The 21,244-nt window shown below is 39.8% G+C and overlaps 2 protein-coding genes across 38 annotated transcripts in view; one reads left to right on the top strand and one right to left on the bottom strand.

The window, feature by feature from the left end:
* P2RY14 (purinergic receptor P2Y14) overlaps positions 1-20,843 on the top strand; it is a 56,716-nt gene extending 35,873 nt beyond the window's left edge. For 2 of the 3 annotated variants that reach the window (XM_021069620.2, XM_084990064.1), the window contains exons 2-3: positions 12,537-12,643; positions 17,521-20,843. In XM_021069620.2, coding sequence (XP_020925279.2) covers positions 17,547-18,560 — 1,014 coding nt within the window. In that variant the 5' untranslated portion in view covers positions 12,537-12,643; positions 17,521-17,546 and the 3' untranslated portion in view covers positions 18,561-20,843. The remainder of the gene's footprint in view (positions 1-12,536; positions 12,644-17,520) is intronic. The other variant, XM_021069621.2, reaches the window with a different exon arrangement.
* The window catches only part of MED12L (mediator complex subunit 12L), a 354,400-nt gene that overhangs the window by 208,794 nt on the left and 124,362 nt on the right, over positions 1-21,244 (bottom strand). The gene's annotated exons all lie outside the window — the stretch shown is intronic.

The following is a 21,244-nucleotide window of genomic DNA, read 5'->3' as shown; positions in this document are numbered from 1 at the left end:
GGGTTTGTTTGACACACTGTGGGTTTTGCACCTTTAGAACAGATATTAGCACAGTGAGTGAAAAAGGCAAACAACATGTTAGTATTCTTTTGAAAATGGGCTGACTTCATGGACCCTCTGAAAAAGTATCAAGGATCACATGGTTCCACAGACCATACTGTAAAAACAATTATCTGAGATTCTGACATATTCTTTTGATACAAAAATCACATTTAAAACAATGAAAAAATGATGATTTAATTACATTAAAATCAGTAACTTTTGTTTGTAAAAATCTGCTTTAAAGGTAAAAGGACAAATTACAACTGGGAGAGGCTACTAACCAACAGATATCCACCAAAGCAGGTACCAAGAATATCTGAAGAGTTCCCACTGTGGCTCAGTGGGCTAGGAACCTGACTAGTATCTATGAGGATGTGGGTTTGATCCCTGGTCCCACTCAATGGGTTAGGGATCTGGCATTGCCATGAGCTGTAGTGTAGGTCTCAGATGTGGCTTGGATCTGGCATTATTGTGGCTGTGGTGTAGGCCAGCAGCTATAGCTCCTATTTGAACCCTAACTTGGGAACTTCCATATGCCGCAGGTATGGCAAGTATGGCCCTAAAAAAAAGAATATTCGAAGAACTTCTACAAATCAGTAATAGTATAGGCAATCCAATAGAAAAATGAGCAAAAGATATGACTAGATATCTCATGGAAATAACCAATTATCATATGAAGAGATGTCCATATCACTGTGATCCTGGAAATATAAATCAGGACCACAATATAATTTCACAAGTGGTAACTTTTACATCTGAGAAGAGGAAATGTTGAAGAGGATTTGTATAGGATTTACAATCACTTTAGAAAATAGCTTGGCATTGTTTCCTATAGTTTACTGTTTATATACCTATTATTCAGCAATTGAATTCCTAGAGTTATACACACAAGAAACTCACACATTCACCAGGATACATAAGGATATACACCTTAGCATGGTTCAGAAAGGCAAAAACCTGGAAATATCCCAAACACAGGGAACTGAATGAATGAACTGTGACATAATCAGACAATGTAATGTTATAGTCACCAAAACAAATTAATTACAGCAACATTCAATAACATGGACAATACGTGGTATGATATACTTAAATCACTAAATGATTATGTATGTTTCATAAAAGATCACAATTTCATATACACACATATACATACAAGACACTCATACACAGATGTTACAAAATAATATAAAACAAAACAGCAAGAGAATGAAAAAAACGGGGTTTAGGGAGTTCCCGTCATGGCTCAGCGGAAACAAATCTGACTAGTATCCATGAGGACGAAGGTTCAATCCCTGGCCCTACTCAGTGGGTTAAGGATCCAGCGTTGCTCAGAGCTGTGGTGTAGGTCTCAGACACAGCTTGGATCTGACGTGGCTGTGGCGTAGGCAGGCAGCTGTAGCTCCAATTCAACCCACCTAGGCTGAGAACCTCCATGTGCTGTGGGTGAGTCCCAATAAATAAATAAATAGATAGATAGATAGATAGATAGATAGATAGATAGATAGATAGATAGAAAAAAGAAAAAATGGGGCTTAAAGTAAATGGTGGCCAGAGAGATGGTATGTGGGAGAGAGGACAGAGTATGCAGTCACATGGAGCATATTCATTATTGTCCAACTTATTCATTATTGTCCAACAAATTGACTTTTGTTTTGATTATTGAGTTTGAGGGAAATTATTAAAGTGATTAAAAATAACAGAAAAAAATTTAAAGTCAACCTTGCATGAATAGAATACGCTGTAAACCAAATACTGGTTAATCCAATTTTATGCACCAAAAATTTTTTAAAAATATCTATTCACTTTAACCTATTACACACATAGGAACTGTAAAACTCTGAGGTCCTGAAAAGACTCATTGTTTGACAGTTAAGTAAAGTCAAGTCCTTAGTTTGACCAAAGTTGTCCAGGTAGACTCATTCATAAATTCAATTCCACTGAACTTCTACTACACGTCAGGCACTAATTTAACCGTGAAGAAGAGAAATAAGTTCATTCTTACCTTTAAGGTGGGGGGTGATGGAGGAAATAAATTGAATAACATATATACATAGCTCTGAAGAAATTAAAACATGGCAAGAGGCTGGAAAGCTCTCGGTAGACACTTAGCTGTGTCAGGTGTTGTGAACAGGGAGGGCCTCCCTGAGAAGGTGACATTTTAACAAAGACCAACATGAGGCAGCTGCAGTAAGATGACAGAGAGAAACCACCAGAGGCCAGAGCTCAGAGAGCTTCTGCCCCAGTGAATTTCATCTTTATAGAACTGGGCTTCGACATCACCATGGTAACAGTGTGAAAGCAAACTCACCTGGGCACTCCTGCCACTCCTGCCACTCCTGTGCACTGCCTGACAAAACCTGGTTGGTCGTGTTTGCAGATCCTTGCCAATAGCCCCCGCCAGTTTACAAAGGAACAGAAGCCTTTCATGATTTATTTGGGATGGAGAAAAAACATGTACCTGCTCAGAGCTTTGCCCGGCACTGATAGAAGGCAAAGAAAAGCTCAAAGGGATAGCTAGGCAGTTAAGCTTTAATTTTCCTTTCCAATTTTTATTTTATGGGGGTGGGGGATGAAATACAATAATCTAGTTTTACAAGGCATATTGGTTTACTTGCCAGGGGCAACAAATATCAGCTCCTTTACCTTCTCCACACCCCCACATAAACATACCTGCACTTTTCTACAAGCTGATCGTGTCAGCTGCATTTAAGACATAAAAGAAAGCTTGCTGGCACTTTTGCTGCTGCAGGCTGATCAGATTCATTTTATAGGTAAAAGAGCCACACAACTGAAGAGAGGCCTCTGCTGGGGCCCCTGGCTAAGGAACTTGGGGTCATAATAATCCCAAGTAATAATCCAATTTATGCTGACATTATATCATCCAGGCCACCTATTAAAGGGGAGGCATGAAACCAAGGGAAGAATATACAGGTCAGATGCTACAGTCACTGAGATCTTGGAAGAAGAGTTGGGTTCCAATGGCAGGTGCTCTGGTTACCATCTCAGAACTTGCTCAAAGCACCAAGCTCCCTTACACAGCTTTCTTCCCATGTAAAATAAAGATGTTTTAGGTCATTCATCAGAAATTGACACAACTCCTACAATGAACCATTTGCTGAGCTAGATGAAAATACAAAGCTCTCTCCCCTTGCAATAGAACAGACAAGCTAATAGAAACAAGACTTTTCAACAGGAAACAATAATCCCTAGTAGTTAAGGCTTTAGAATGACACTGACCTGGATCCACATGTCAGTTCCACAACAGACTAATTCTTATACATTGGACAAGTTATTCAAACTCTCTAGACTTCAGTTTCCTCAACTTTAAACAAGATTACTTCTGTCTTATCAGGTCTACTGGAGGGTTTAAAAGTGCACAGCTATAGATCGTTCACTGCTGCACAAAACTTCAGTAAAATTTTTAACCCATTCTCCTGTCAATAATCAGTTGAGCTCTTTTGACATTTTTGCCATCTCAGTGTTACTAGGAGCATCCTTGTACATATACATCCTTGTACATACTTGGCATACTTCTGGAAGAGAGTCTCTAGGGCCTATATTTAGGAATTAAAATGCTCAGATATAGAATGTTTTTTACAATTATTTCTAATTCCTTTTCTGAAGTGATAAACTTCAGAACCATAATGCTGAGCTGATGATTTTAAAAAGTCCTGGAAGACTACATACACCATGAATAATTTTAATAATGGAATCTATGTTCATATAGAGTCAAGTCATCTGTTTGTGTTTTTTGTCTTTTTGTCTTTTCTATGGCTGCAGCTGCGGCACACGGAGGTTCCCAGGCTAGGGGTCCAATCGGAGTTGTAGTTGCCAGCCTATGCCAGAGCCACAGCAACGTGGGGTCCGAGCTGAGTCTGCAACCCACACCACAGCTCACAGATCCTTAACCCACTGAGCAAGGCCAGGGATCGAACCCGCAACCTCATGGTTCCTAGTTGGATTTGCTAACCACTGAGCCATGACAGAAACTCCAAGTTATTTGTTTTTAAAGGCAGGAAGTGAAAACACAGAGGTGCTCGGCAGGGGAGGGGGAGAGAAGGCTGCTAGGATGCCAGAACCACCAGGCTCTGGGCTCCAAGAGGGCAGGATCCCTAACACTTAGAATCCTGCCTGATAAAGGTGCCAAAAGCACATGTGGTAGATGACAATTTTAGACAATGCTCTAAACAAAGATTGTTTTGGCTTAGAAGAATGTGGAAGAATAAGAAAAGTAGATGGCCAGGAACAGAAGAAGAAACACTAATTTAAGGACAGGCGGAGAAGTTCCCAAAGGTGACTGAGAGGAAAAGCTGAGGAGGGTAGCAGAGAAGTGTAAGGGACTGGTATGCATTTGCTATATGTCAGGCACTGAGCTGGGGACCGAGCTGGGGACCCTTCCCTCAAAACTAACACATATAGATAATACATACATATATCTAAATGTATATGCATATGTATAGTGATACATATCAACAAAAATCACATGTATACACACATATAAACACATATTTCTTTTACTAAATTTCTGTCTTTTACTAAACCATTTTAAATATAAGATGCAGACAGTCATGATCCTTCCCTCATAAATACTTCAACATGCATCTCTGAAAATTAAGACTATTCTCCTACTTGAACATGCCATTACTATACCTGGAGAAATTAAGACAAACTAAGAAATTAAGACAATTCAGTAATAGCAGTCTGTATTTAGATTCACACAACTGTCCCAAATTATAGTTTCTATAGCATTATCCTCTACTGCCCCCAGTCACAGTTAACATGGCACATTATCTCTCCTTGGCTTCTTTTGATCTAGAACTGACCCCTCCCACCCCATCATGTTTGGTTGCTTTCTATGGGCTTGATTTATTTACAAAGTCTAGGCTGTTGTTTTATAGAATGATCCATGTTCTGAATGTGTCTGGTTGTTTATTCATGATTAGCTTTTTAACAAGGTATCTTTATGTACATCTAATTGAGTCATACTGGGAGGCACAAAATATAAAGTTATCCCAATTTTGGTAAGTTCAATCATTTGGTAACTGGCAGTTATCCCTACTGAAAAGGTACCATTTTTCTTTGTTTTTCTAAATGATCTGGGAGAGATGCTTTTAGACTGGAACATCCTGTTCTCTGTGGCCTTTCGCTGAAAGACTTCTCACAACCACTGAAGGTGGTTGCCTGAATCAGTTATTACACTGAGGCTGAAAACTGCTGACTTTAATTCTATCATTCCTACTACCGTTTATTAGTCTGTAAAGAAGAGCTTGTCCCTGTCTTCATCTTCCTTTTTTTAATCTGTATTTTTAATAACACTATCAACTCTCTCTTTTTTTTTTTTTTTTAATTTAGGGCCGCACCTGTGCCACATGGAAGTTCACAGGCTAGGGGTCCAATCAGAGTCACAGCTCCCAGCCTACACCAAAGCCACAGCAACACCAGATCCGAGCTGCACCTGTGACCTATACCACAGCTCACAGCAACGTCGGAGGGATCAAATCCACATCCCCATGCATACTAGGTGGGTTCGTTACCGCTGAGCCACTAAACTCTTGAGCTTGGTTTGTTTTTAAAAGTGTTTTTCCATCGTGGCTCAGTGGTTAACGAATCCGACTAGGAACCATAAGGTTTCGGGTTTGATCCCTGGCCTTGCTCAGTGGGTTAAGGACCTGGCGTTGCCGTGAGCTGTGGTGTAGGTCGCAGGCGCAGCTCAGATCCCGGGAGTTGCTGTGGCTGTAGCTGGAGGCTACAGCTCTGATTCGACCCCTAGCCTGGGAATCTCCATATGCCACAGGTGCGGTGCTAGAAAAGACAAAAAGACAAAAAAAAAAAAAAAAAAAAAAAGTATTTTCCTCTATTACTGACATTCTTATTGCTATTCAAATTGTTGAATTTAGAAGTTTCACCAAGTCAGCTCCCATGTCCCAGTTTGACATCTCCCCATTAGTCTGATCACATCCTTGCTTTTTGCTCACAAGTCATCAATTAACCTCTAATTTCTCTGTGCCTGATTTGAAATCAGTCACTTCTCCAAGGAGCCTAAGTGTTCCTTTTAGCAAGCAGGGATACTTGGAAACAAGATCAGCTCACTGATACTAGGAATCACTACTCTCCACCTAAAGAGGCTTTTTCCTTTTGTTATTTAAGGTTGAAAAAGGCTTGAGCAAGTTAGTAGCTATTAAAGTGTCAGGAATTCAAGACCTACAAGTTTTTACTTTGTTTTATTGAGAACTCATGCAGGTTTATACCTTGGAGGAAAGTAGCCTCTAGGTAGATCCAGAAAATACAAAAAAAAAAAAAAAAAAAAAAAAAATGAAAGCAATAATATAAGGAAAAAAGATTAGAAGGGAAGTCAGTTGGAAAAAAAAAAAAAGAAAAAGAAGTTCCCGTCATGGCGCAGCAGAAATGAATCTGACTAGGAACGATGAGGTTGTAGGTTCAATCCTTGGCCTCGCTCAGTGGGTTAAGGACCCAGCCTTGCCATGAGCTGTGGTATAGGTCACAGATGAGGTTTGGATCTGATATTGCTGTGGCTGTGGTGTAGGCCGGCAGCTGTAGCTCCAGTTTGACTCCTAACCTCCATATGCCACAAGTGTGGCCCTAAAAAGCAAAAAACAAAAAACAAAAACAAAAACAACAACAACAACAAACAACAACAACACAAAAAACATGGATTAAAACAAAGCTGGGCTTGGTCTAAGCAGGTCATGAGCACGAAAAATCCAATTTATGGTATAGCTGAAAAGTAGCACTTATTATCAGATTCTATTTATTCAGACGTTGTATCTGAAGTGATAAGGAAATGGCATCTAATAGCTCGCACTGCGGCATGGCAAGATGTAAGATAACCTTCTTATAACATATTTGATTAACTCACATTGAAATCCAAATGAAAAGTGAACTAATCACAAAATGATTAATCTAAAAAGGCCACGTACATCCAACAATGGATTCCATTGGGATGGGCCTAGGATTCATAAAAAAATAAAGCTCTTTCATTTCATATGTACTCTGAGCACCATCTTTACACTTCATAAAAATGCATCTTTTACATTTAAGTCCTAGTCATTTTGAAATGAATATAGTTGTTTCATTGTCATATGTTGTGTTAAATAAAATACAAATTCATTTAAAGAATTTCCCGATTCATTAGTTAGTATCACAGAATATTTTATTAAATCCAAGGTTACAGGTAGGAAACACAAAAGTTTTAGGTTTTAAAGTGTATGACAATCATTTCTCGGTAGTATTTACCCTCCCATTTAAAGCCCTTTGTGGTTATTTTTTTTCCCTTTGGAAATGTAAGCCTGAATCTTGAACAAACATACTGGTGGTTGATATTTAGCTAACCAGTTAAAGGTGCTGGTTTCTCAGAAATGAAAATCTGTTCCCCATCTCCCTAGCAAAGGGATATGAATTACTGCCCGAGGCCCCAAGATCTGAACATCTGAGTACCGCATGCCTAATTGAGAAATGCAAACACCATTTCAGTGAAGCAAAAAGAGGTCAGAGATTCACTTCCTTGCCTGGCCCCAGGGAATAGAACCATATTCCAAAACAATGCTACAGAAGAACAGGCTGGGGAAAAAAGTCAGGAATCTAGCGGAAGAGCACAAAATGCTTTGGACTTCACTCATACCCCCTGCTGCTGGGTGCTGCTTCCTGTGACTAGAACCCAGGGACCTTAAAGTTCCCACCACACCACACCCCACCCCTACCAGCTTCCCCCAGGCTAACAATGCTGGGCAGATAACCGAGGATCGGGGCCCTGTGCAAAGGATCTGCAGTGCCTCCTGCAGCCGGAGTTTCGGTTCAGAAGAACATCCACTTCAAACAAATGTGGGGAAGTAGGGCACCGTGGGAGCTCCACCCAGGGGAAGTCCTGGCCAAATGAAATTCCCAGAGACATCAACTCTTCTGTTGTCAGCTGAGTCACTCCCTGAACCCCCAACATCCCCTCTGAGTCATATACCGCCAGGCACCAGGTATTTGATTCTTACAGGAATAGAAACTCTGTGAGGTAGCAACTACTACCCTCTCGTTTTTAGAGATGGAAAAAAGGAAACGAGGAGGCACTTAGTAACTCTTCCAAAATCATAGCTGTTGACAACTTCAGCCCTATTTCCAACCAAGGGTCAGTGCATCCAACACTGATGCTTTGAATCACCAATGGGCTGCGCTGTCTGCCCATTACTCCATCAGAGCAGTAAAGAAAACCACTTCACAGTCTGAGACCTAAGCTTTGAATTACTTATTGCTGCTGAGTTACTCAATGTATAGTAAAGGTTTAGCATCAATAAGAGAGGTGACTATATTCTCTTCCTTTCTACGTCAAAGTGAAAACAAATACAAACTATCATTAAGGGGCTATTTCAGCTCAACCTAGGAACATTTAGAAATGTCTGGAGGTATTTGTGGTTGTCTGCTGCTGGCACCTAGTGGATAGAGGCCAGGGATGCAGCTAAACATCTTTTCAATGCAGCAGACGGCTCACTCAATATAAGGTCAACAATGCCAAGGGGGAGAAACTCTGGGCTTTGCCAAAGACCATAGATAGAAACCCCCCACTCCAAATCCATCCCAACAAGCCATGTGCAGTTCCTGACACAGAGGCTCAGGATGGGTGTCCCAGAAGTCCTGCAACCCTTGTGATCTGCTCGCATAAGTGCAAAATGTGAAGACAGACCAGGGTTCTATAAGGTGCCAGTCTTGCTCTTTGCTGAATTTTGCCACAAGTATTTTAAGGGAAGTGGTTGGGATTAAAAGTAAAAACTAAGTTTGTGCATAATCAGCTTACTAGCCACAGGAACTCACCACACGTTATCTCACATAATGGAAGGTGGGCTCTGTTTGAGGCAAAAACTGTTTTAGTTTTTGTGAGTTTGGGAATCTATAAACAGGAGGGCCCAGGAGGAAGGCCTGGCAGTCAAGACAGGGCTGAGCTTATACTATGCTTTGGTGGAAGAGGATGTTTGTGTCATTCAGCCTAAGGAGGGCACGCAAGTATCTCTAATGTGAGAACAAATTACCACAGCTCCTCAATTAAAGTATGAGATTCCAGCATTCATCCAATTATAAGTCAAACTAAGGCATGTTTGTCACTGACCTAGGTTCTAACTGAAGGTGAAGTCAATGGGCCATGATGGCCAGGAATTTGGAGAATCAAGTCAGAACTAATCAAGAGCTCATGTCCATACAAGAGAAAACTGGCTTGATGGGGAGAAGCAGCAATAAGGAGCTCCCTGATGATGTAGCAGGTTAAGGATACAACACTGTCACTGCTATGGCGTGGGTTCAATCCCTGGCCCAGGAACTTCCACATTCCATGGGCATGGCTGGGCATGGCCAAAAAAAAAAAAAGAGAGAGCGAGAGAGAGAGAAGTAGAAAGGAGCAGAGCCCTCCTTATCTCTTCATGCCCAGGGAATCACGTGAAGCAGCCAAACTTCAGCGGCAGATCTGGGCTTCCTCCAGCAACAGAGACTCCACCACTGACTGATTAATGTCATTTGTTTTAATCACCCTTGTGATTTAATCACCCTTGTAATGGTTTGATTATAGATCTCTCCTTAGACCTCAGTGCACGAGACAGAATCAAAAGTCAGAAACAGGTTCATTTTCAAACATTCTCAGAAACTGGCAAATAAAATGGTGGTTCATGATGCTGGAGTAACCAGAAGGCAACTGGAGAAACTGAGGCATCCACATCTTAGAGACCCTTAAAACCTAGATCAACAACTGGACATACACCCTCACAAACTCACACGTACATGGGTGCCTTCCTTTCAAAAATACTGGATAAGTGACTCCTAAAAGCAATACTCTAGAAAAAATGCTGAAGGGCCTGCATACATGCACACGCTCACTAACACATACAAGGCATGCGTCCCTGACTTCCCTCAGGCGTAGGGGAGACCTGGCTTAGAGACGGACAGACCTAAATTTCTATACTGTCTAGCCAAGTGTTAGCTGCCCAGGTCACCTTTCATGAGTTACTTAACCATTTTAAGCATCGGTTTCCTTTTTGGCAAAATGGTGATAACACTATCTCACTGACAATATTCTATCATGTTACTCAAGAGCTTGAGCAATGAACATCCCCCTGCTGTGCTGTCCTCTCGTGTGTCTTGATGCATGTGCCCAGTGGTTCTCTCTGTCCAACACTCCTTCCCTCCTCTTCTTTGACTGGCTAAACCCAACTCATTTGCCAACCTTCACTGTCCCATGACCCAAGAAGATTGCTTTGATACCACCATTCCTAAAGCTGGAAGGTGCTAGGTGCTCCCTCTGTCCCTGGCCACCTCCTTCAAAGACAACTCCTTGTTGCACGTGGAAACACCACTCTATTCTGCCTTTCCTAGACTAAGATCCTCCTGAGAGTTCCCTATGGCCTATATATCTCTGCAGTGCCTGGCAAACATGCTCTGATGGATTTAGTGAGCACATGAACAAAAGGTCTTGGCAAAGAAAGATCCGCTGTATACACGAGCCAAAGGCTCTCCAATGTACCTTAAGAACAGAAGAGTTCAACAATCAATACCATCAACTATTGCAGAGAGGTCAGGAAACAGAACTGAGAAAGGGACAACTAATTTAGAAATGAGGTCCCTGCAGCCTTTAAGGAGTGTGGTGAGTACCAAACATCAAATGTTCAGGGCGATGAAGAAAAATGAGGGGAACTCAATCTTTCAAGTACAAAACAAAGTGAGATTCCCCTTGGCTGAGCCTCGAGAGAGCGTAGGCCAGACAGAGACCACGGGAAAGCAGGAGAGGGGTTAACTAGCCATTGTGAGAATCTGATAGGCCAACAAGTGGAAAATAGGTTTCTGAGAAGCAAGGGGGGAATGGTCATTTACAGAGACAAAAAACAGTAACTTCTATGAAATAAACTAGCATGCTTATAATGACTACCTCTTGAACAGGTCGATGACCTAGAAGCAGAGGACACTGTTTATCCACTTCTAAGAAGCTGCAATGTTGAGAGAGAGGCAGGACCAAAAGTCAGGAGGCAAGAAATTATAAAAATGCAATTGATGATGGAAAAAGAAAGGCCAGAAAGCTTGATGAGAGACTTAGAATTAATATTATTTAATAGCATGAAATATTTTAAAAATACAAAACATGTTGTAAGGTGTAAAATATTATAAAGTATGACTATAAGAGTGAGTAAGTAGCCCATACATAAACCCTCTATTTAACCCACTATGACTGCTCTGGAAACTATCTAGGATATCACATATTGGCACCAAAAGAGGAAACAAAACAAAACAAAAAAAGTCACACATTACAGCAAGGGAGATAAAAGCAGCAATAGTCAGGAAATGGTTTTGGTAAGTTTAGAAATGTACACAATGACTACACACACCTATACTGTTCCCTATTGTTAGAAGAATCATCTAGAACACAAATATTTATCTCATATGAAAAGATCTGGGGAACCTTGTAGTAAAGCTTTTGATGTCTGGACAGTAAGGAGAGAGTAGAAAACATCAGACTGTCACTTGACAAGAACTGAACAAAGAACAGGCAGGAAAATGCCCATCATAGGTAGGTACTGATTAAGGTATGATGTGAAAGCAATTCCTTCGCCATATACATTTTTTTTCTAATTATAAACTATTTCAAGTACACAAAAGTACAGAAACTAATATTGGTAATACAAATGCACTCAGCCACCCAGTGATAATAAGATTTAGTCAGAGTTGTTACACAATTTAAAAGATGAAATACCACAAATGCAGCGAAAGCCCAACCACCTATGCCATCCCTTGCTCTTCCTTCCCTCTGCACCAGGAAGCACTGTCCTGAGTGAATCATTCCTGACCGCAGCATACTCAGTACTGTCCTGCATCCCATACAATATTACTCAACAGAGATCTTAGTCACTTTGTTTTGTTTTTTTTATTAATTTTTTAATTTTTAATTTTTTTTTAGCATCACACCCATGGCATATGGAAGTTCCCAGGCTAGGGGTCCAATCAGAGCTGCAGCTGTTAGCCTACAACACAGCCACAGCAACTCGGGATCTGAGCCACATCTGCAACCTATACCACAGTTCACAGCAATGCCAAATCCTTAACCGACTGAGCGAGGCTCAGGATCAAACCTGCATCCTCATGGATGCTAACAAGATTCATTTCCACTGAGCCACAACAGGAACTCCCAAACTCATAATTCAAAGGAATGGATTTGTGAATCCAAATCCATAAAGAGAAAAAAATAAATAAATCAATAACTAAAAATACTTCATGTTCAAGTCTCTCAAGAGTTTACAAATGTCCCACAAGTATTTATATCAAGTCCACAATCAATCATTAGTAATGAAAACCAAAATGAAGTACAGTAAAGCAGCAACGAATGCATGGGTTGAAATATTTCACAATTAGGCAAGCTGAATTTAAAAAACATAGTGCTACCATACATACCTCTCCAACAAAAACATTCTGGTCTTCATTTAACTTAATTAATTCTTCATTTTTCTCCTACAACACAGGATCATTGGTGAAGAAACACTTTGGCCATTTCAAGATGACAAGCACTCACCGGGCTAAATTACTTCATTGAAAGGAAACCTCATTTTAGACCAAAAAAAATTTTAAGGTAATTGAAAAAAAAATTACTTAATATTATCAAAAGCTTTGTTAATTTCATCAAAATATTATGAAGGAATAATTTCTCTTCTTTGGAGAAAGCAGAATTACAGCACACAATTAACCAGTGGAAGGTGGTCTATGTATAAGAGAAAAATGGGTCACTGTGTATAATTACACAGAAGATAAAAGAATTTGGCATGTTTTTAATTAACATAAATGTATTTCCAGGCCTTGCACAGCCCTGAGGTCAACTAAATTCTACCCAAAGAGAGTCCTGCAGGCATATGTGATAGTCTACATCTGGAAAATAGCAATACAGCACAATCCCAAGACCTAGCATTTCACCAGGAACCAGTCCACTCACTAGGTAGATTAAAATGAAACTCTGCCATTGAAATGCTAGCTGCGGGGGCGGGGGGGGCGGGGAGAGACAGAAAGCAATTCATAGGCTCCTATTACACTTTAACAGCTGTCTTCTGGTTTCATAAATCCCATTCCACCATGTTCTTCAATTATGTGACCAGGAGTTCCCACTGTGGTGCAGTAGGTTAATGATCTGGTGTTGCCGCAGCTGTGGCATAGGTTGCAGCTGAGGCTCAGATTTGATCCCTGGCCCAGGAATTTCCATACACTATGGGTGCAGCCAAAAAAAAGAAAAAAAAAAATTATGTGACCCAAGATCCAAAATGACTGAAACATTTTATGTCACTTCATTCCCCTTTACCTGGATTTGTGGAACAACGAAGGTTTCCACCTAAGAGAAACAGAAGCCTCCTACTGCTAAGTAGCCCTTGTTTAAACAAGTTTGCCACATACTGAAATCTTTCTTAAATGTAGTCTCAAGAATTTAGGGAGCTTTGCTTATGTTTCCTGAAGCCTCAAGGTAAACAGAATGACCACTTTCACTACAGAAATTCAGCGGTAATCTCAGAAGTAACTTCCATGGGCAGGGCTGGCTACACTTCTGCAAACAGGCCTCCCAGAAACCCCCTTTTCTGGTAGATCATCATTCAGAGGTGCTTTTCCTTTTCAGTTTCCCCCCTTTGCCCATCTCTGATCTTTACAGGGCTTGGACAAGCTACCTACAAATAGTAAAGCAGCTGAGAGCCTGGAAGGAGGAACAGAGGGCTGTTGGGCCACACAAAGACATCCTTTCATTCTGATTTGGTTCTTATTTATTTTTACGTTACTGTATAAAATCAGCATCAGTATGTGACTATTCCCTCCATCTGTGAGATGATTTGAAGTTTTAGTGAGTCTCTTTATTAGGACATTAAATCACCTCTAGACTTAAGATAAGGAGAGGAGACTTGGTAGATGTTACAAGGTCAAAGTGGTACATGTCTCTGTTATCATCTTGTCCTATTCTTCTAACACACATTCTTGCCTTTTGATCTCAATATATAATTGGCCTCACTTGCTGTGAATACCTTAAGAGAGCTCCTTTTCCACCTATCACTGTAGAAAAGGCTGTACACTCTGAAACACCAAGGCCAAGTATATTAAATTATGTACGTAGAGGAGAGTTCCCCGCCATCAACACCACTGCTCAAGAAAAAGAGATTTACAAGCTTGAAAATGACCATTAAAATTATCTTGGGTTTACCTTTAGCTGGTTACTCATGTAGAATGTCCCTTTAATTTGCCTCTGCTGTATCTAACCAGATAGCCGTATCCGCTTCTTCCCCCAACCAACAACCTAAAATGAGGACTCTTACCCACCAGTGCTTAAAAACAAGCTAAAACCACCAAGAAGATGTTTGGAGAGAAACACCCAAAACACCCAAGCAAGCCTTGAGTATTCACTTCAGAAGGCAGTCCCACACTAGACATTCACCCGGGTCAGCCGGCCCCTTCCAAAACCCTCAAAGCGAGGAAGGGTGGAGGCGTGATAAGCATCACAAGGGCGCATGTGCCCAGATTCCTGACACCTTAAGGAATCAGAATACACAGTTCTGGACCCCCATCATCAGGCTTCATGCAGACATACTGCAGTTCAAAAGGACGAAAGTCACAAGACTCTGAAAAAAAAAAAGTCTTCACACAAATTTCTAGAAAGAAAGGAAAGGAATTGTGGCTCTCACTAAATCATTTCTGGGAAATTCTTCACTATTACTATTTATAGTGGTTTCTATAATTTTCATCTAGAAATTTGGTACTCATTAAATCATTTCTGGAAATTCTTTACTATCTCACTATGTAATTATATGTTATATAGCTAATACTTCTCTCTACTTCAAAATGTACTAACATCTACTTTTTTTAAAAAATTTTACATTTTAAACACTAGAGAATCCAACAGTTACTGAATATGTATCTTGGTCCCTGTACCAGACTGACTAAGGGGCTGTGGCCCCAGCACTGGGATCCCTGGGAGGATTCTCTTAAGCTCTGTAAGACTAGCTCTTAGACTCAGCTGCACCTTACTATCAGGGGCAAGATCAATTACTTACTACACACAAGGCTCTTTGCCATAGTGGACAGTTAAAAATAGAAAATGTGGACCCTTCACCTACCCTCTAAAAGGTGAAACAGGCCACAGAAGACTTACAAAAAAGCGTGTTAACTACAAATCCATTATGACTAGAGCCAAGTGGGCAGGGGATAAGAGTTCTTTCCAAAGGAAGTCCAAGGACTGGTAAAATCAAGCAGCTAGAAATAATTCTAGTTTTGCCATATGCATGTAGGAAGAGTACACGGAAGCAAGGTATTGGTGCATGCGAAGCAGCACACAAAGTTTGCGTGATTTTTTTTTTTTTTTTTTTTTGCAATGTGACTGAAATTTCCAAATTCCACATTTCCAAATTCTACTTTCTCACACTTTTTAAATTTTACTAACATAGCCCTTCACTCACTGTGTATGAAGCACCATACTTGGCACCAGAAATACAAAGATGAACAAGATACATTCTCTGGCCTCAAGGAACCCACTGACCTGCACCTTCTTTCTTTCCCATGATCCCTGGCTAGATATAAATTTCTTAAGAGCAAGGAATCATGAACTTTACTTCCAGATTGCATATTCATTTATTTCACAAGTATTTTAAATATCTAATGTCCTAAATATAATGCTAGGAAGACAACAGTTAAAAACAAACAAACAAAAAAAAAAAATGACATGGTCTCTGTCTCCTCTGAAGGAGCTTACAGTAGTGGAAGAAACAAAAAACACACAGCTAGAGAGATAAGAGTTGTGATAGGAGAAAGGCACAGAACTATGAGCACGCGAACCACCCGAAGCAAGGCTTGGGAGGGCAGTTTCCCAAAGAAAGTGGCATCCAAGCTGAGGCCTCAAGGATGAGGAGAAGCTAACCAGCCAAGAATATAGTGGAAGAGTTCTCCATACAAATCAAAGTTTGTGCAAAGGTCCAAAGTGAGAGAAATCATGAGACCTCCAAAGAAGTGGAAGGAGTCAGGACAGCAGGAACTCATTGCTGGAGGTGGAAGAAGCAGAAATCAGAACAAGGAGGGATAATCGCTCAGGGTGAAAGAGATAAGACTTGATCATGAGGGTAAGGATCAACAGCTGAAGGGTATGGAAGCAGGATGTTGGCATTACATCTAAGATGAGCAGTATAAATTTTCTTTGCTGAATCAAATTATCTTTGAAAGGAGTTCCATCTTCCTCATGCCCTAAATGATTATGTCCAGCATTAGTGAAGAATATACTGGATTCCCTAACAAAAGAAGGTTCTAATACCTAGCACAGTGCTCTCCAAGAAAAATATAATGTGAGCCCCATACGTAATTTAAAATTTTATAGGAGCTATATTCTTTTTTTTTTTTTTTTTTTTTTTTTCCCTTTTTCAGCTTCACTCATTGCATGTGGAAGTTCCTGGGCCAGGGATCAAATCTGAGCCACATCTGCAACCTACACCACAGCTGTGGCAAGATCAGATCCTTAACCCCCTGCAGTGGGCCGGGGATCAAACAAGGAACACCACAGAGATGAGCCAGATCATTAATCCACTGTGCAAAAGTGGGAACTCCTAGTAGCTATATTCTTTAAAAAGTAAAATTAAGTGGAATTAAGATTAATAATATATTTTAACATGTAATCAACATTAAAAATATTGAGATATTTCACACTTTTTTTTATACCAAGTTTATGAAATTCAATGTGCATTTCACATCACATCTAAATCTGGACTGGCCCTATTTCAAGAACTCCACAGCCACCTATGGCTAGTGGCTACCATATTGGATAGTGCAGATCTAGAATGTATTTTGAAGACATTTCTCAGAATATATAAAGCACTTTTATCATTTGTGTTTGTCTTCTAATTAAAAAAAAAAAAAAAAAAAACGCAGGTCAGTTTTTAAATGGGAAAAAAATACATGGAGTATCTCAATTTTGAAAGGTACTCACAACCTTATACCAAAATACCAGTTATATTTAGAAGTGTGTGTTTGTAAGACATCACCCTACTAATACAGAGAAAGGGTAGGTTTTTGAAAAAGTAAGGTCTGCGTCAATAGCTCTTAAACCCGATATACAAAACAGTTGTGAGTAAAACAAAACAGCCTAAGTCTCTGTTTTTACAGTTTTATTACCTTTTACAACTGTTTTTCAGTGAGTATTCCTGCAACTTTGCAGTTTTACAAGAACTCTTGTCATTTTAAGGAAACGCTGGTCCATACTGTTACCTCAGCTGTCAGACCGTCCTGCTTCTCTACTTTCTCTTTCCTGCCATCTGTTTTCCCCATTCTTCCCTTTTCAAGAGGAAGGGAGGGAGGGGCAGTTATGTAACAAATACACAGCAAAAGCTTAATCCCAAGAACTTGCTGGGCTTGGCTTTATTTATTACCCTTTGCTTCACCGCTTGGCAAATGACTTAGAGGCCGTGAGGGCCTTCTGAGTGACTATTTCGCATCACCTTCCAGGTCTCGCCCTCAGAAGTGAGAAGACGATGAATGCCACCACCACCCAGGCCCCCGAGGAGTCCTGCCCCCAGAACACCCTCATCACCCAGAAAATCATCCCCGCGCTGTACTTCGTGGTCTTCGTGGCTGGCATCCTACTCAATGGCGTGTCGGGGTGGATATTTTTCTACGTGCCCAGCTCCAAGAGTTTCATTGTCTATCTCAAAAATATTGTTGTTGCTGACTTCCTGATGAGCCTGACTTTTCCCTTCAAGATCCTGGGCGACTCGGGCCTCGGGCCCTGGCAGCTGAACGTGTTCGTGTGCAGGGTCTCCGCCGTGCTCTTCTACATCAACATGTACGTCAGCATCGTGTTCTTCGGGTTCATCGGCTTCGACAGGTATTATAAGATCGTAAAGCCACTTCTGACGTCATTCGTCCAGTCCGTGACCTCTAGCAAACTCCTATCGGTGCTGGTGTGGAGCCTCACACTGCTGTTGGCCGTTCCCAACATGATCCTGACCAACCAGAGCGTCAGGGAGGGCACACGCATTAAGTGTGTGGAACTGAAAAATGAACTGGGCCGCAACTGGCACAAGGCCTCCAACTATATCTTTGTAGGCATCTTCTGGATTGTGTTTCTTTCCTTAATCATCTTCTACACTGCTATCACGAGGAAGATCTTTAAGTCCCACCTTAAGGCCAGAAAGAATTCCAGTTCGGTTAAGAAGAAATCAAGTCGCAATATATTCAGCATCATGTTCGTGTTTTTTGTCTGCTTTGTACCTTACCACATTGCCAGAATCCCCTACACACGGAGCCAAACCGAAGCCCATTACAGCTGCCAGTCCAAAGAAATCCTGCTCTATGTGAAAGAATTCGCTCTGTTACTATCGGCTGCAAATGTATGCCTGGACCCTATTATTTATTTCTTTCTATGCCAGCCATTTAGAGAAATCTTATGTAAGAAATTGCACATCCCAGTAAAAGCTCAGCATGACTTAGAAACTTCCAAAACTAAAAGGGGAAATATAATGCAAGAAAGCACGGATACTTTGTGAATTCCCATCCTCATTCAAATAAAGTCCGTGCAAGCATACTGTCATTTTCAATTACAAAAAAAAAAAAAAAAAGAAAGAAAGAAAGAAAGAATAAGAAGCATGTCTGTGATAATAAGTATCATCTCTAGGCATTACTAACAAATTTAGTACAATAATAAAATTAAAATGTAAGTGTCCATGCTTTTTCTGTAACATCAAAGAAAAAATAATACTTTAATCTTATCCCATTAAAATAGAAGGGTTAAATTTACAACCAATAGTCTGGTCAGTTAATACAGAACTTTAAATAGCATGTAAAGAAAATAGGAAGCAATCAAGATAATTCACAAGGGTGTCTTCCTTCTTCTGAATACAAGAACTAAGTTAGCAAATTTATGCAATTTTTTCAACAGGGTTACTAAAGTCCAACTTAAAAGCAAGCACAGTTTGGTAAAGGATCCGAGGCCTGTTTATTGTGAAAAAGTCAAGTTATCTCTGATTTGAAGAAGCAAGGTAAGCAGACACCCAAAAATTACTTAAGAAATCCCCAACTGATTTGTTTTATGTCATTTCAAAGGAAAGCAGATAGAAATTCTGTACATTGAAGCAAAAAAACCATAATTTTTCACTGATAGTATTTTGAGAATGATATAAGGTATATTTATAATTTATATGAAGATTAGCTAAGCCACTTAATGAGCCTGGGGTGCTGGTGTTAGAATGTTAAGTGAACTCTAAGGAGGGACCCTAGGTATTGGCATAGATTCCAGGAAACTTCTTCTATTCAATGGCATGGAAAAAAAAAAAAAATACATAGTTGAGTGGAAAAAAACATAACGCACACAAATACCCCCAGGCTGGCAATCTATATTATCCTCTAGAAGCGGAGAAAAGAGGCTTTTTTTTAAGAAAGCAACTGGACTTAGTAAAAAGAATATCTAAAATTTATAATAATGAATGAGAAATTATACATCACATTTTCTAAAAAAACAAATTTCATATGTGCAGATATGGGACATGGTTGCTAGCTTGTGAGTTATCAAAGCTAAATTCTTTTTCTGCTATTAACTGGCTAGAAGACATTTAGCCCATCTTTAAGTGTTCTTAAACATTTTTGTAAGCCATGTTTATATATATATATATATATTTGAGCCTTACCATATACGTACTAATAAAAAATTTTTTTAAGAGTGTCAATTTTTTTAGTAGTCAAGATATCAAAAAACACCACCAAATTTCCTCATAGTTAAGACATGAGTGGTTTCTTTAATACATTCAATTACACAGACTAATAGAAGACTTAGAAAGAAGGCATAAAATTTTTTTTTTAATTGTACTTGGCCACTGACTTTTAAAAACAGATTATTTCACATGTTCTAGGCCCTCATCAGATTTTAGGCAAAACTCAGAAAACACATCTTAAACTGAATAAGAGCTGGGAAGTTCACCTTCCACCCTCATAAAAGCTCCCTGCCCCCAACTCTGGGACAGATATCCTCTCCAAAAAAAAAAATTTCACCAAGCTATGATAAACATGCTTGGCAAAACTAAGCTACAGCATTTGTTTGACTAAATATATTTGCAAAAGAAAGTGACTGTGTTTATTCAGTTTTCATTGGCCAGGACAAATTAGTAAAAACTGATGTTTTATATGCCCCCTAATGGGCCACGGGAGAAACTGAAAGTACAGAAGAAATTGAGAAGCACCAAGAAATGCCTTTGTAAACACTGTGTCAAAGCAAATCAGAAATATGAAAAGCAAAATTTTTCAGGAAATAACATGCAATGCAAATACGGATATTATGAAGCAAGATCTGAGCAATAGTTACTACATATCAGAACTTTTAAGGTAAGAGACCCATACTTGGAAAACTACAAGATACTGTAAGATGACATAAACAAATAGAAAGATATATGGTGCTCACTAACTGGAAGAACTAATATTCTTAAAGAGATCATACTACCCAAGGCAATCAACAAGTTCAATGGAATCCATATCAAAATACCAATGGCATTTTTCACAGAACTAGAACAATTAATTCAAAAATGTGTATGGAAACACAAAGGCTCTGGGGAGTTCTCCAATGGCCTAGTGGGTTGAGGCTCCTGCGTTCTCACCACGGTGGCTCTGGTTGCTGCTGTGCGGCATGGGTTGAATCCCTGACCGGGGAATTCCCACACACTGCCTGTGTGGCAAAAAAGAAAAATACAAAAAAAAAAAAAAAAGAAAAGAAAACAAGAGAGAACCTGAAATGAACACTGCAACTCTCATTAAAAAAAAAAAAAAAAAAAAAAAAAAAAAAAGACTCTGAAGAGCCAAAACAATCTTGAGGAAGAAAAGAACAAAGCCAGAGGTATCATGCTCCCTGACCTCAGACTATCATGCTCCCTGACCTCAGACTATCATGCTCCCTGACCTCAGACTATGCTACAAAGCTACAGTATGGTACTGGCACAAAAAAAGACACATAGATCAAGAGAACAGAACAGAGAGACCAGAAAGGAACTTATGCCTGTAGATTCAATTAAGCTACAACAAAGGAGGCAAGAATATACAATGGGGAAAAGACAGCCTCTTCAATGAATAGTATTGAGAAAACTGGACAGCTATATGAAAAGGAATGAAATTGGACTACTTTCTCATACAAAAATAAACTCAAATGGATTAAATACTTAAATGTAAAGCCTGAAACCATAAAATTCCT

Source organism: Sus scrofa, chromosome 13 (genome assembly GCF_054392235.1).
Source record: "Sus scrofa isolate SSC_HxYL_T2T_F1_AM1 chromosome 13, Sscrofa_HxYL_maternal_Yorkshire_Landrace_v2.0, whole genome shotgun sequence".
Lineage (NCBI taxonomy): Eukaryota > Metazoa > Chordata > Mammalia > Artiodactyla > Suidae > Sus > Sus scrofa.
This window is presented reverse-complemented; position numbering and strand designations above follow the sequence as displayed.